The 13,335-nt window shown below is 49.4% G+C and overlaps 1 protein-coding gene across 33 annotated transcripts in view; it reads left to right on the top strand.

Annotated features, from left to right (window-relative positions):
• Positions 1-13,335, top strand: part of LOC113578995 (neurexin-1a-like) — a 297,820-nt gene that overhangs the window by 272,413 nt on the left and 12,072 nt on the right. For 23 of the 33 annotated variants that reach the window (XR_014123871.1, XM_081714754.1, XM_081714752.1 and 20 more), the window contains one exon: positions 10,256-10,343. Coding sequence is in view for 32 of the 33 variants with exons in the window: in XM_081714754.1 (XP_081570880.1) it covers positions 10,256-10,343 (88 nt within the window). In the remaining variant the exon portion in view is untranslated. The remainder of the gene's footprint in view (positions 1-10,255; positions 10,344-13,335) is intronic. The other 10 variants (XM_081714756.1, XM_081714755.1, XM_081714753.1 and 7 more) reach the window with 1 other exon arrangement.

Below are 13,335 nucleotides of genomic sequence, written 5' to 3'. Positions count from 1 at the left end.
ATTCACATACTGTTTTCCATCATTTCTGATGCACATGCCCTGACTCTCTCTCTCTCTCTCTCTCTCTCTCTCTCTCTCTCTCTCTCTCTCTCTCTCTCATTCTCCCCCCCCCCATGTCTCTGTCTGCTTTCAACTTTCCTCTTTGTCTCTATGTGTGTTTCTCTCACACACACACACACACACATACGTACCTCTTGTCTTGGGGGTTTCTGAGCGAGCTGTGTGCGCAGCAGAAGATAACTGGCTGATCAGATCAAAAGCATTTGCACATCTGCAGCTTGGTCATAGAGACGATACACGCCGCTTTTCAACTTGTCCGTTTATCTCGCAAAAATTAGTTTGCGAGCGCGCGTTTCTGCACGCCTGCTGCCGCGCGCCGATCCGGACCGGAAAGCCACAGCTCCTCTCTCGTCCTCATCCGCCAGCCGCCTGTTCGTTACGAACTCCTGGTGATGGGAACAGAGGGGAAAGGGGCGCATCTGAATTTAGAAGCGCCAGCCATAAATGCGGGCTTCCCTTCTCATGTTAATCCGGCGCCCTGCCTGCGCCACGCTCTTCATCTCGTGCTGATTAAAGTGAGTACCCTGGGCGCGCTGAAACATGGCCGACGCCATCAGAAACCGGGAAAGGAACATGAGCTCATTTCTGGCTCAAAATAAAACTAGACAGCCGTTCTTGGAAACAGACGGCAGAGCCCAGACGTTCTGTCGCTTCGGGGATTTCTCTCGCCGTTTTATCTCAGCGTAGGCGCTAGTGGCGAAACCACGGCATCGGGGCCTCTCGGTGTGTGCCGACACCTTGGAACAACAGTAAGAAATGATATCAGATTACTCAAATCGCGCCAAGACCCCGACGCGCAATGACAATGGCCGTTCTGTGGTCGCCGATTATAGCGCAGAGGTTATCTTACTGAAGAAACTGGAACGCCAATCCAATATGTTCCTCAATAAACCCTCATTCCAAAGAAGGAGTATTGAGGAAGGTGTGACAGAACTGGCCGGCCGTGATGCTCTGATCCAGGCTGCCTTTTATCTGATCGTTCCGCACTGTTCGTGAAGCACCAACATTAGACCTCTCTCGTGGATTAAGGGCTCTCATCGACAGAGACATGGGATTTGAAAAGAACTCTTGAGCTTATAAGTGTCATAATCATGGGTTGATTTATTAGCATCGTTTGAGGTCTTAGGTCATTAGAATATTGTTCAGACAGTGTTATTTTTTTGCAGTAGAGATTAGAATGTGAGCTGGCACACGTGACGTTTGACGATCTTTATGAGAATGCGGTCTGTACAAGGACAGGCTGATAAGATGTAAACATTTCACACAGAGACATGGTAAAGTCTGCTATTGGCCCTGTCCATCACCGGTGTTGATAGAGTGGGATCACCGACCAGAAGGTCAAGTAATTCCGAAGTACCGAGATTCCCCACCTCGACTACGAATAATGAGGACATTGGAACTACCTTAATGAAAGCACCAGCCAGTCTGGCCAACATATCTGCACACTAATGGGACCTAGTTAGAATGATTCAGCCTGATCTAACTAGCTAACATTCATCTAGAACAGGACTGGTCTCCTTGGGCGAGCCGCTCCTTTAATGCCAGCACAATCTGCCTCTGACCCCGCCAGCAGGCCAAGAGAGATCTTGGGTCTCCAAGTTCTCGTGAGAACGCACGGTGTGGGCAGACAGTAGATTCCTGCGCGGCGTGTTACATTTACATTTGCTGCATTCACCAGATGCTCTTTTCCGGGGCGACTTACATATTCATCACTTTGACAGTACGCGTGTTGCCTGGGAGTCAGTCTCATGACCTTGGCGCTGCCGGCACTTTTTACCCGGTCTGCCAGGTGAGCCGAGAAAGACGTGGCGATCACCGAGCGCCCAGCTCCACCCCACGGTCCCCCTCCTCTCCCACCTTCCCATCCAGCCACGGATCCCATAGCTTCTCAAAAATAAAGTCCTTCCCCAAAACGTGGTGGACGAGCCAGCTAAAGCCCATTATCCCAAACATCTGTCCTTTTTGACCTCAGCCTGCTTGCTTGTTGGTTAACATTTGCCCTCTGCATGAGGGGTGGGGTAAAGAAAAACAGGCTGACGTGCAGTGACTCGCTGACCACACACAGCCTGTCCTGGCCAACGTGAATTTGCGGATACCATGTCACTTCTGCAGAGGGTTCGGATATCCATCAGTGCTGACCCAGATCCAGTCTGCTGCATTGGACCCCTGATGCCTTGGGGAGTGTGTGGTGAGGCTTATCTAGGCTAGTAGAGCACCTCGCCTGTGGGCCAGACAGCTTCTTTTCTCTTCATTATCTTTACAAGCAAAAGGGGTTTAAGATCCCAGAATGCAGGATTCAGCAAAAGAACAGAGGACTTAAGAGTCAGAGAGGCCAAATTTAGAAGCCAGCTAAAATTAAAAAACCTAAAATTTTATACAGATTTTCCACTTCCCTCAAAACATCAGAATTTTACATCTCTATTCTTTTGTGTTGTGATAAACTTCTTACTTGTTATCGGCAGGGGCTATATTAGCTCTGGTGTGAAACTAAAGTCGATTTTGGGCACCAAGCGTGTCCCTGCAGGTCACCTACTATTTAGGTGTGTGAAAGATCTGGAAATTAAACCATTCCTTTAAAACTGTCTGTTTTATGATTTGTATGTCTTTGGCATTAATGTACAGGAACAAAAATGTTTTATTCCCATTGTTGGCTGTTTTGAGCAGTAGTTAATATCACTTTTTTTTTTCATACAGCCTACGTACAAAATCAAGTATTTTGCACTTTATGGAAAAAGCAGAACTTCATCTTTTGATTATACTGAGATGTGCGTTGCGGAGGAGATGAAGATATGTAGTCCTGCTAGAGACCAGGGCTAAGGTGAGCTGTAATACATAGCCCCGCCCCCCGCCGCCAGTGGCCCTGCTTACGATGTCCAATCGCGTTGCTGCTCAGACTCTTTTTTTTTTTTTCCCCCAGAGCCCTTGGCCAGGCTTACACCCGTCTCTCCAATGTGACCTGCCACATCCGATCACACCAGGATGCATTAACTGTCAGGCGCGTGTGCTATCAGGGTGCTCCTGGCCGCACTGAGCTCTTAAAATCCATATACCGTAATGGTCTGCTGTGGATTTGCTATCAGATCGCAGTCAGATGTGGATATAAATCAAGCCACAGTCGGGATGTTGCGAGCAGTGTCATTCACTTACTCTTCCCCTGCTGACATGTTTCCAATTAGTTCCCTAATGCAGTTTGTGTGTGAAGCGCGTGGCAACACTGTGACCTACTCAACAGCTCCCATCTGTTGCGAGTTTCGCTCAAACTTGAAGAAATGAGAAGAAAAGAGCTTCTCTTAACATCCAGCACCAGGGGTCTTATCACAGACCCGATCCCACACGTGAGCGTCACGGTGGCGCGAGAGCAGGTCCCGTCCGGCACTTCTGGTTACGGCGGTCACATGGAAAAGTGCAGCCCTGCCTGCCACTGAGACTGCAGCCAGGCATGGGAATACAGAAGCCAAACCAACATAGACTGGCAGGCTTTGGACGCAGAACACATGGGTGGCTCGAGGGCTGGGAGATGAAGGGGTTATATGCTCTCCGGAAGACTCAGAACCTTCAGGTGCCTCCGACGCCCTCCAGACTTTCAGCCATATTCCCACAAAGCAGGCTGGTGTGCCAGGGAGCATTCATCACATTAGACTAGAGAGTAAACAAGAGACAGAGGGAGTGTGCTTGTGTGTGTGTGTGTGTGCGTGTGTGTGTGTGTGTGTGTGTGTGTGTGTGAGAGAGAGAGAGAGAGAGAGAGAGAGAGAGAGAGAGAGAGAGAGAAACACTGCTTTCCTCTGAGACACTCTGAGATCACCACACACAAGCTGTTTGAGTTCCCAGCATGCACCTTCACCGAGCACTGGGTTGGGGTGGCGGGGGTGGGCTCAGAAAACAGAGCTTTCATTCAGCCTGGAAAAACACAGAGGCTGTGTTCCAACCTGCGCTCTAATTATGCTACAGAAGCCCCTCTGGGTTCACCAGTGTCTGAGGCAGACCCAGGTGAAGCAGGTGAAATTGTGCGCCTGGGAAGGTGGCCCGACCCGATGAGTATTGGATGGCTCACATGAGCTCTGCCGTGGCACAGGGTCTCCCTCCAGGCTGACCGCTGTTGCAGGACCACCAGGAACTGGGATTATCAGCCCTGGCCAGCCGACCAGTAGCGTGACAGGGTTTCGAGCGGTAATGATGGCTAGGTGGTGAACCCATCCCTTCAGATGTTCGAAACGCAGCCTGCGATGCTCAGAGGGAATCAAGGTTATCGTCATTCGCCCCCACACATTCAAACTTTTATTTGTAGTGTGTCAGGCCTCGCAATAAAAGATTTATTGTGGCAGCTTCTAGTACTGGTGGCCTATTGTACAGATATCTTTTAGGAATCGATTTTCTCCAAGCAATTAGTCATTTTAAGGACTAAACTGTTATTCTTTCAAGTATACATATTTTCAAGAATGGAGCCTTTTCCTCTGAACCCACTGCATTCATTTCGGTTATTTACCTTCTGCAAAGAGATTCTTCTGACCCCTTATTTCTGTTAAGCACACCAGAATTATGCATAATCTCACTGTCACAGAGTTGAACCAAGAAGCCCTAAACTCGTGGTGCGTTTCGTTCATTTTGACTTTGAGTTGAGGGAGATGAAGTGAGCAGCGTTGGTTTGTTAACGTGGTGCTGGTTCTTTAAGAAGGATTCTGATAAATGACTTTAGACCTCAGTCTTTTCTAAGCATTACACATAAAAATCGGCTTGTAACTAGCACGCTCACTCACTCACACTTGCCGTTCTCCATAAGAGTTCTGTTAGGACTCCAGTAGACTTTATGGATGTCACAGCAAGGAAAGAAACTACCATGAAGCCCCATCATATGTGGAATGCATGAGTGTTTGCGGTCATCACAAATGCACAAATGTTTGCAGTCAGAAATTGCATGCAAATGAAGTAAAAGATGTGAGAAATGGCCCTCAGGGAACGTTCAGTTCCACGGCCTTAGCAGTACGATGTCAGTAATGACTTAATAATGTCAGAAATTGTTCAGAGTAAAGATAATAGCTTTTGGATAGGCTTCAATGATCTCGTCTAGAAATATTTACTTCAGTCGCCCAAAGATTCAACCCAGGCCTTCGCCCTTTAGCTAGCTCGCGGTGACGTCCATAGATTTGGAAAAAAGAAAAAAAAAATAGACACCATCAGGGGTGTGATGAAAGAGTGCTGCTTCACATCATTGACACAGCGCACTCTTGTTAAGACAGTCAGACATCGAGCTGTCATATTTATTGCTCGTGTATGTTCGTTAGTTAAGGTTCCCGAATGTGTTTCATTTGAAGCTTGTCATTATCCAGCCAAGCCCTAGAGTCAGAGGTGTGAAGGTCCCGGAGCATGCTGGGAATTGGAAATTTGATAGCGAGGCCAGAGTCAAGGGTGCATCACCTCGAGTCCAGCTGTGCGCTGCATCTGAAGAGTCTGGCGTTGTTGTTTTTTTGTTGGGTTTTTTTTTGCACTCGCTGGCGGTTTGTAAGTCCCATGCTTCCGAAACGTGAACGAGACTGGAGGGTCATCAGATGGCGCTGACGAGTGCGGTTGGACACATGACTCGAGCCAAATGAAGCTGTCAGAAAACATCATTACACTGGGGGATTATGGACCTCGGGCTCGAGGAAATGCGGCGCGAGGCCGCGCGACTCGTGGGAAACGGAGGACGAGTGCCTCAAGCTTCAATTTTGCGACCAAAATAAAGTACAAAGCGTTCTCTGGCAAAAGGCCCGTTTAAGATGCCAAGTTGCTGGCTTGGTGCGATTTGCCACTTCTTTTACTTCACATCACTAGGAAACGCACCACGTAGGAATATACGGAATATATGCCACATCCTCCTGTCGCCTCCTGTCTAGGGAGAACCAAAAGAGTACGGAAGATGAAAGGGGTGGAGCGGGGGGGGGGGGGGGTGGATGAAGGGAGCTGCCAAGGAGGATGCTGGGAAAAGTGCTGTATCGATCCAGAACCTCTGTGTTTGGGCCAGAGTGTTGCAGCGTCTCCCGCCAGGAAAAACAAATCACGCGGGCGAAGTGATGGATGTGGCAAGCCAGGATCTACCATCTCTGCCATCTGGACGACCGACACTGTATATCAGCCTCATGCACAGCAAATTAAATTTACATCCACTGCAACCCCATGCACCTCCTCCGGTAGTACAAACGTGAATGGGGTGCCCCCCACACACACATACACACTCCACAACCACTATACATCACACACTCCCTGTATCTCGGCAAGACAACGCGCTGTTTGAAAAAACCCCAAAGGGCAGTCTGCTCTTGTAAATGGAGAGGGTGCTGCTCGCTGGGGATCAGAAGCTGGAGAAGATCATTCCCCTTGGGTATTCCTTTTGCCTCCAAGGAGGATAGGAAAATTAGGATAGGAAAATAATTTACCGTGTCTGGGGTGGGGGTACGGGGGTTTGTAAGTGCACGGCGAAACAGCAAAAACGTCATTGAATGGACACCTACAACACAACAGTGCTCTCTAAATTACAATGGGTAGTTGCTCTGTCTCGAGTGTGCAGTCAGTGGTCATTAAGCCGTGCCCATTTTCCCGTGGTTGAATACGATCTGCAGCCATCGTTACTGAATGCTGACTTTATATGGCCAAATACTGATAATTAATATGAATATTTCTCTAGATAATACCTCTGTGCTCTCTATGGCCTTCCTTGGGTTACAATCCAGGACTGTAATCCTTCCTGTCTAAATTCATTTGTCGGTGGACAATGACTTCATATCCGCCGTTCTACATTACACAGACACTGGCCATTAGGTTAATTGGCACTGCCGTAGATAGAACTGGCTACTGATGAGATTCTGTGAATGTCAATTATGTAAGTCCAGCCAACTGGAGAATCTTTATCCTGCTAGAGAAAAACAACATTACTTATACTGCAACGGTTAAAGTTAGGGAGTGTCTTTATATACATATCTGTGGGATATTTATAGCATGTTTGTCTCACAGATCTTTAATAAGCCTCATGTGTGGGGTTTGGGAAAGACAGCCGAAGAACTTTGCTGGTACTTTTGAAATGTGCAAGGTAGGTGTAGATCCTGAACTGTCGTAATTTCAAATGTGTGAATACCCTTGTGTTGTAGCTTTAAACCCAACCAACAGTAATTAGAAAGACTTCGCATTTGACAGTTTAGGGGCACGGCTTGTTTGATGGTTAAAGGGCGTGGCTGGTTTGTTGGCTCAGGGACGTGACTGGTTTGACGGTATAGGGGCGTGGCTGGTTTGACAGCTCAGGGCGTGGCTGGTTTGACGGCTCGGGGGCGTGGCTGGTTTGATGGCTCGAGGGCGTGGCTGGTTTGACAGCTCAAGGCGTGGCTAGTTTGACAGCTCAGGGCGTGGCTAGTTTGACAGCTCAGGGCGTGGCTGGTTTGACGGCTCGGGGGCGGGGCTGGTTTGACCGCATGCATGGGTCGGGATTGTTGGGTGTCCTGCTCATCACTCTTGAAGCTCTCCTGCCTCTCTCCTTGCCTCTCCTGCCTCTCTCCTTGCCTCTCTCCTTGCCTTTCCTTGCCTCTCCTTGCCTCTCTCCTTGCCTCTCTCCTTGCCTCTCTCCTTGCCTCTCCTTGCCTCTCCTTGCCTCTCCTGCCTCTCTCCTTGCATCTCCTTGCCTCTCCTGCCTCTCTCCTTGCCTCTCTCCTGCCTCTCTCCTTGCCTCTCTCCTTGCCTCTCCTTGCCTCTCTCCTTGCCTCTCCTGCCTCTCTCCTTGCCTCTCTCCTGCCTCTCTCCTTGCCTCTCTCCTGCCTCTCTCCTTGCCTATCTCCTTGCCTCTCCTGTCTCTCTCCTTGCCTCTCTCCTTGCCTCTCCTGCCTCTCTCCTTGCATCTCCTTGCCTCTCCTGCTTCTCTCCTTGCCTCTCCTTGCCTCTCCTGCCTCTCTCCTTGCCTCTCTCCTTGCCTCTCCTGCCTCTCTCCTTGCCTCTCCTTGCCTCTCCTGCCTCTCTCCTTGCCTCTCCTGCCTCTCTCCTTGCCTCTCTCCTGCCTCTCTCCTTGCCTCTCTCCTTGCCTCTCCTTGCCTCTCCTGCCTCTCTCCTTGCATCTCCTTGCCTCTCTCCTTGCCTCTCTCCTGCCTCTCTCCTTGCCTCTCTCCTTGCCTCTCCTGCCTCTCTCCTTGCCTCTCCTGCCTCTCTCCTTGCCTCTCTCCTGCCTCTCTCCTGCCTCTCTCCTTGCCTTTCCTTGCCTCTCTCCTTGCCTCTCCTGCCTCTCTCCTTGCCTCTCCTGCTTCTCTCCTTGCCTCTCTCCTGCCTCTCTCCGTGCCCCTCTCCTGCCTCTCTCCTTGCCTCTCTCTTGCCTCTCTCCTGCCTCTCTCCTTGCCTCTCTCCTGCCTCTCTCCTTGCCTCTCCTTGCCTCTCCTTGCCTCTCTCCTTGCCTCTCTCCTGCCTCTCTCCGTGCCCCTCTCCTGCCTCTCTCCTTGCCTCTCTCTTGCCTCTCTCCTGCCTCTCTCCTTGCCTCTCTCCTGCCTCTCTCCTTGCCTCTCCTTGCCTCTCCTTGCCTCTCCTGCCTCTCTCCTTGCCTCTCTCCTGCCTCTCTCCTTGCCTCTCCTGTCTCTCTCCTTGCCTCTCTCCTTGCCTCTCCTGCCTCTCTCCTTGCCTCTCCTGCCTCTCTCCTTGCCTCTCTCCTTGCCTCTCCTGCCTCTCTCCTTGCCTCTCCTTGCCTCTCCTGCCTCTCTCCTTGCCTCTCTCCTTGCCTCTCCTGCCTCTCTCCTTGCCTCTCCTTGCCTCTCCTGCCTCTCTCCTTGCCTCTCCTGCCTCTCTCCTTGCCTCTCTCCTGCCTCTCTCCTTGCCTCTCCTTGCCTCTCTCCTTGCCTCTCCTTGCCTCTCCTGCCTCTCTCCTTGCATCTCCTTGCCTCTCTCCTTGCCTCTCTCCTGCCTCTCTCCTTGCCTCTCCTTGCCTCTCTCCTTGCCTCTCCTGCCTCTCTCCTTGCCTCTCCTGCCTCTCTCCTTGCCTCTCTCCTGCCTCTCTCCTTGCCTTTCCTTGCCTCTCTCCTTGCCTCTCCTGCCTCTCTCCTTGCCTCTCCTTGCCTCTCCTTGCCTCTCCTGCCTCTCTCCTTGCATCTCCTTGCCTCTCCTGCTTCTCTCCTTGCCTCTCTCCTGCCTCTCTCCGTGCCCCTCTCCTGCCTCTCTCCTTGCCTCTCTCTTGCCTCTCTCCTGCCTCTCTCCTTGCCTCTCTCCTGCCTCTCTCCTTGCCTCTCCTTGCCTCTCCTGCCTCTCTCCTTGCCTCTCCTTGCCTCTCTCCTTGCCTCTCCTTGCCTCTCCTGCCTCTCTCCTTGCATCTCATTGCCTCTCTCCTTGCCTCTCTCCTTGCCTCTCCTGCCTCTCTCCTGCCTCTCTCCTTGCCTCTCCTGCCTCTCTCCTTGCCTCTCCTTGCCTCTCCTGCCTCTCTCCTTGCCTCTCCTGCCTCTCTCCTTGCCTCTCTCCTGCCTCTCTCCTTGCCTTTCCTTGCCTCTCCTTGCCTCTCTCCTTGCCTCTCCTGCCTCTCTCCTTGCCTCTCCTGCCTCTCTCCTTGCCTCTCCTGCCTCTCTCCTTGCCTCTCTCCTGCCTCTCTCCTTGCCTTTCCTTGCCTCTCCTTGCCTCTCTCCTTGCCTCTCCTGCCTCTCTCCTTGCCTCTCTCCTTGCCTCTCCTGCCTCTCTCCTGCCTCTCTCTTGCCTCTCTCCTGCCTCTCTCCTTGAATCTGTCTTTCACACATGATGTGATTGTTCATATGGCATCCCACACCAAAAAAGACAAAATTAAAATCTAATTCAAGGTGAAAGCTGCCGCATTATGATCCAAAGATTATAACACATGCAGATAGCTCACCAGTGTAGCACCTTTAATGTAACAGATATTAGCATAACCGCATGCTTCAGACCAGTTTAAGTCCAGCATGTTCATTTAATGGACACTAGAAACAATGAAAGAACTTTTGAAGTGCATAAATGTTGATATAACTTGCAGTATGTAAATTGATAAATAAAAAGAATAGAAGTAGACAAAGAATTGTGTGAAAGTTCAGGCGGTTCACCAAAGCTAAAGGGCGTCAACACACTCATTCCTACTGTTGATTGTTATTTATGCAGACGACATCAATTACAAGTTAGTCTAAAATTGCATTAGATTTTCCCGAACTCAGTTATTCAGTTTCTTTCTCTCTGTTCTGTCTTCTGATTTCTTTTTATTTGTCAGACAACAGACGACGTGATGGTGGCATCTGCTGAGTGTCCGAGTGACGACGAAGACATTGACCCGTGTGAGCCGAGCTCAGGTGGGTTAGGTTAGTCATCTCTTTTATTACTCCTACTCTCCGGTCGTGTGTGTGTGTCTCACCGGCGTCCTCCCACAACGTCCGGTGACCTGTCTGCAGTGTCTTACAGCTGTCATTAGTTTCATTAGCTGGCAACTCTGCTTCAGTGTAAAATATTCACGGATATTATACTCCTCTAAAAGGGGAGGAAAATGCTCACTATGTCTTCAAAGGAATCAAAATATGCTAATATGGGGAGTATGGTGACGCTGAGTTAGTGGGAGCGTGTAGTCGGAGCGTGTCTGGCATGAGGAGTGGAGAGAGATGTTATATCTGATTTATGTGTATTACCAGCACTGGGAGGTATTCTTTCATGTGTCTCTCAGCATATGCTGACCGGCCTCCGCGCATGAGCTTGGAGAGTTAACAGTCCCGGGTTTAGCCGAGAGTGTCCGAGGAGAGAGGGCCACCTGCCCAGCGCCTCTGTTCGGTCCTCTTCGCCTGCGTTGATGTTACCTCCCCCTCAGGGGCAGCGGGAGCCGCTCGGCCTTGCCCTTGCGCGTGCTCGCTCTGTTTACAGCCACTGATTACCCGCAACACACTCCTGTCGCGCCCGCTGCGTGCAGTGCCACCGCAGAGGAAAATGTCTTTCTACAGCTACGGTTCTGCTTCCTGTGGCATGTCGAGAGCAGCATGGCATCCTCATTAAGACACCCAGACTGAAATGGCAGAAATGACGAACTGTTTCTTGGAAATGATTTCTTGTAGCTTGCTAATTGCAAACGCTAATTACATCTAAAATGTTTTGCGGGCTGCATTAGGAACCGTTTTTCGTAATCATGTTGATGAGGCATTCATCAGACGCACCAGGTTGACCCGGCGTGAACTGCTGCACTTGCCTGTTACTTGTTTTTGTAAGTGTTCCATAAAAACCGGACCTCTTGAATAAAACTGAAGAGGAGCAGGAACTGGAAATGCGTCAGCTGCTCCACTCTGTGGTCGCAGTAAGTCACCAGAATCGCATCAGATTACAGTTTACTCAGGAAACACAGTTTGGTATGTGATGTGCTTAGTAGTTTGCAATGAGAAAATTCCGGGGTCAATATTAAACAGTTGGACTATTCTTTTGGAGGAAGCTGTCTGATATGTGCTCTGTGGCTTCAGTGTAAGGACAGTGTTAGATAAATGGTACCAAAAAATGCTCGTATTTATTCTCGTCATAATAAATATACACTATAAGGCCAAAGGGATGTGTACACATGACCATTCCACCTGTATGATGTTACTGGACATCCCATTCTAAAACCATGGGATACCATTAATATGGATTTGACCTCACCTTTGCGGCTATCACAGTCTCTGCTATTCTGGGAAGGCTTTCTACAAGATTTTGGAGAGGGTCTGTGGGAATTTGGGCCCATTCACTGAAAAGAGCATTTGTGAGGCACTGATGTCGGATAAGAACTGGCTCGCAATCAACTTTCCAATTCATTCGAAGGTGTTCGTTGAGCTTGAGGTCTGTGCAGGCCACTGGAGTTCTAGTACAGCACACTCATCGAACCTGGTCTGGACGGACCTCACGTTATCCACAGGAGCAGCCAAGGGCCTTAAACTGGACAGCAGAGAATTGTCTTCGGTATGCTGTGACATGAATGTTGCCCTTTTATGGAAAAAGGCCCGAGTTCTGAAATACAGCCCTCGACCAATAACACTCTTCCTCCAAACTTTGCCACTGGCACCCACTCTGTATGCCAGGAGTTGGTGTTCTCCCGACACCCGCCAAACCTGGATTCATCCATCAGAGATTCATCATTCCAAAGTGAACACTTCCACCATTCCACAGCCCAGTATGAAGCACTATATACCGTTCTAGTCCACGCTTGCCACTGTGCGTAGTGACCTTGTGTGCAGCTGCTTTCTGTCGGAAACCCTCGTGAAGCTCCTCGCACCACGGGCGCGTGCTGCTGATACTTCCAAAGGCAGGTTGGAGCACAGGAGTGAGTAATGCAGGAGAGGAGACGTGATTTTTACATGCCAGGCACTTCAGCGCTCTGACACCCTGGTTTGGGGCCCTGAGGTTTGAGCTCTGTCAATATATGGCTTAGATATTGTTGATCTTAAACACAACATGTACATACATTGCACAACAGCAGCATAGTTAGAAAAGGTAGAATTTTTCATAAACTGACATAAACTGACCTTAACTTACATTAACTGACCTTAACTGAGATTAACTGACCTTAACTGACATTACCTTACATTAACTGACCTTAACTTACACTAATTGACATTAACTGACCTTAACTGACATTAACTGTGGCAAAAGACTCGTCCTATAGCGTACGCTCACTTGTACAAAGTAATGTATTTAACTGCTGCAAAATTAAATGTTTTTTGCCAGCAACAGCAGACTAAAGGGTTGACTCTTAATTGCTTACTTTTGCATTGCATATGCAAGTTTCATCCCACTGCATTTTGACTTTTACTTTTTTTTTTTTTTTACCATTTTATTTATTTAATTCAGTTCAAGAAACCAAATTTGGTCATAGCACCCGGGGAAAACCTACAGCTTTATGTAATATGTCAAGGAAAAAATTGCAAATTTACAGAAATCCACTCAGTATGTGGGCTGGCGGGCGCTCCTCTCTGACCGTGAACCTGCTGATGCCTCTTAAAAAAGCTCTTTATTTGATGCCTGCATGTCTGAAGCCCGGGAGTGATTAACAACGTCCAAACTCTTACCACCCCTTGTTTTTGCCATTGATCAGAGCACAGCAATAAGGCCCCCGTAAATTAACATCTGCCCGCTGTCTCCTGCTGACGCATGTCTGAGGCACAGGCCGAGGAGGCGCATCCGCCGTCCCTGAGCGTACCAGACACACATCTGCTTTCTGCAGAAACACACAAAAAAAAAACCCACCAGCCTTTAAAAACATGATTACTGTGTTTTTCTCCCGAGCACCAGAAACAGTCGTTTACTTTCAAAAGGAATGCAGCAAATGTTGCAGCCGGTACGTCACAC

The sequence above is a fragment of the Electrophorus electricus genome, chromosome 5 (genome assembly GCF_041902795.1).
Source record: "Electrophorus electricus isolate QZ-2024a chromosome 5, ASM4190279v1, whole genome shotgun sequence".
In the NCBI taxonomy this organism is placed as follows: Eukaryota; Metazoa; Chordata; class Actinopteri; order Gymnotiformes; family Gymnotidae; genus Electrophorus; species Electrophorus electricus.
This window is presented reverse-complemented; position numbering and strand designations above follow the sequence as displayed.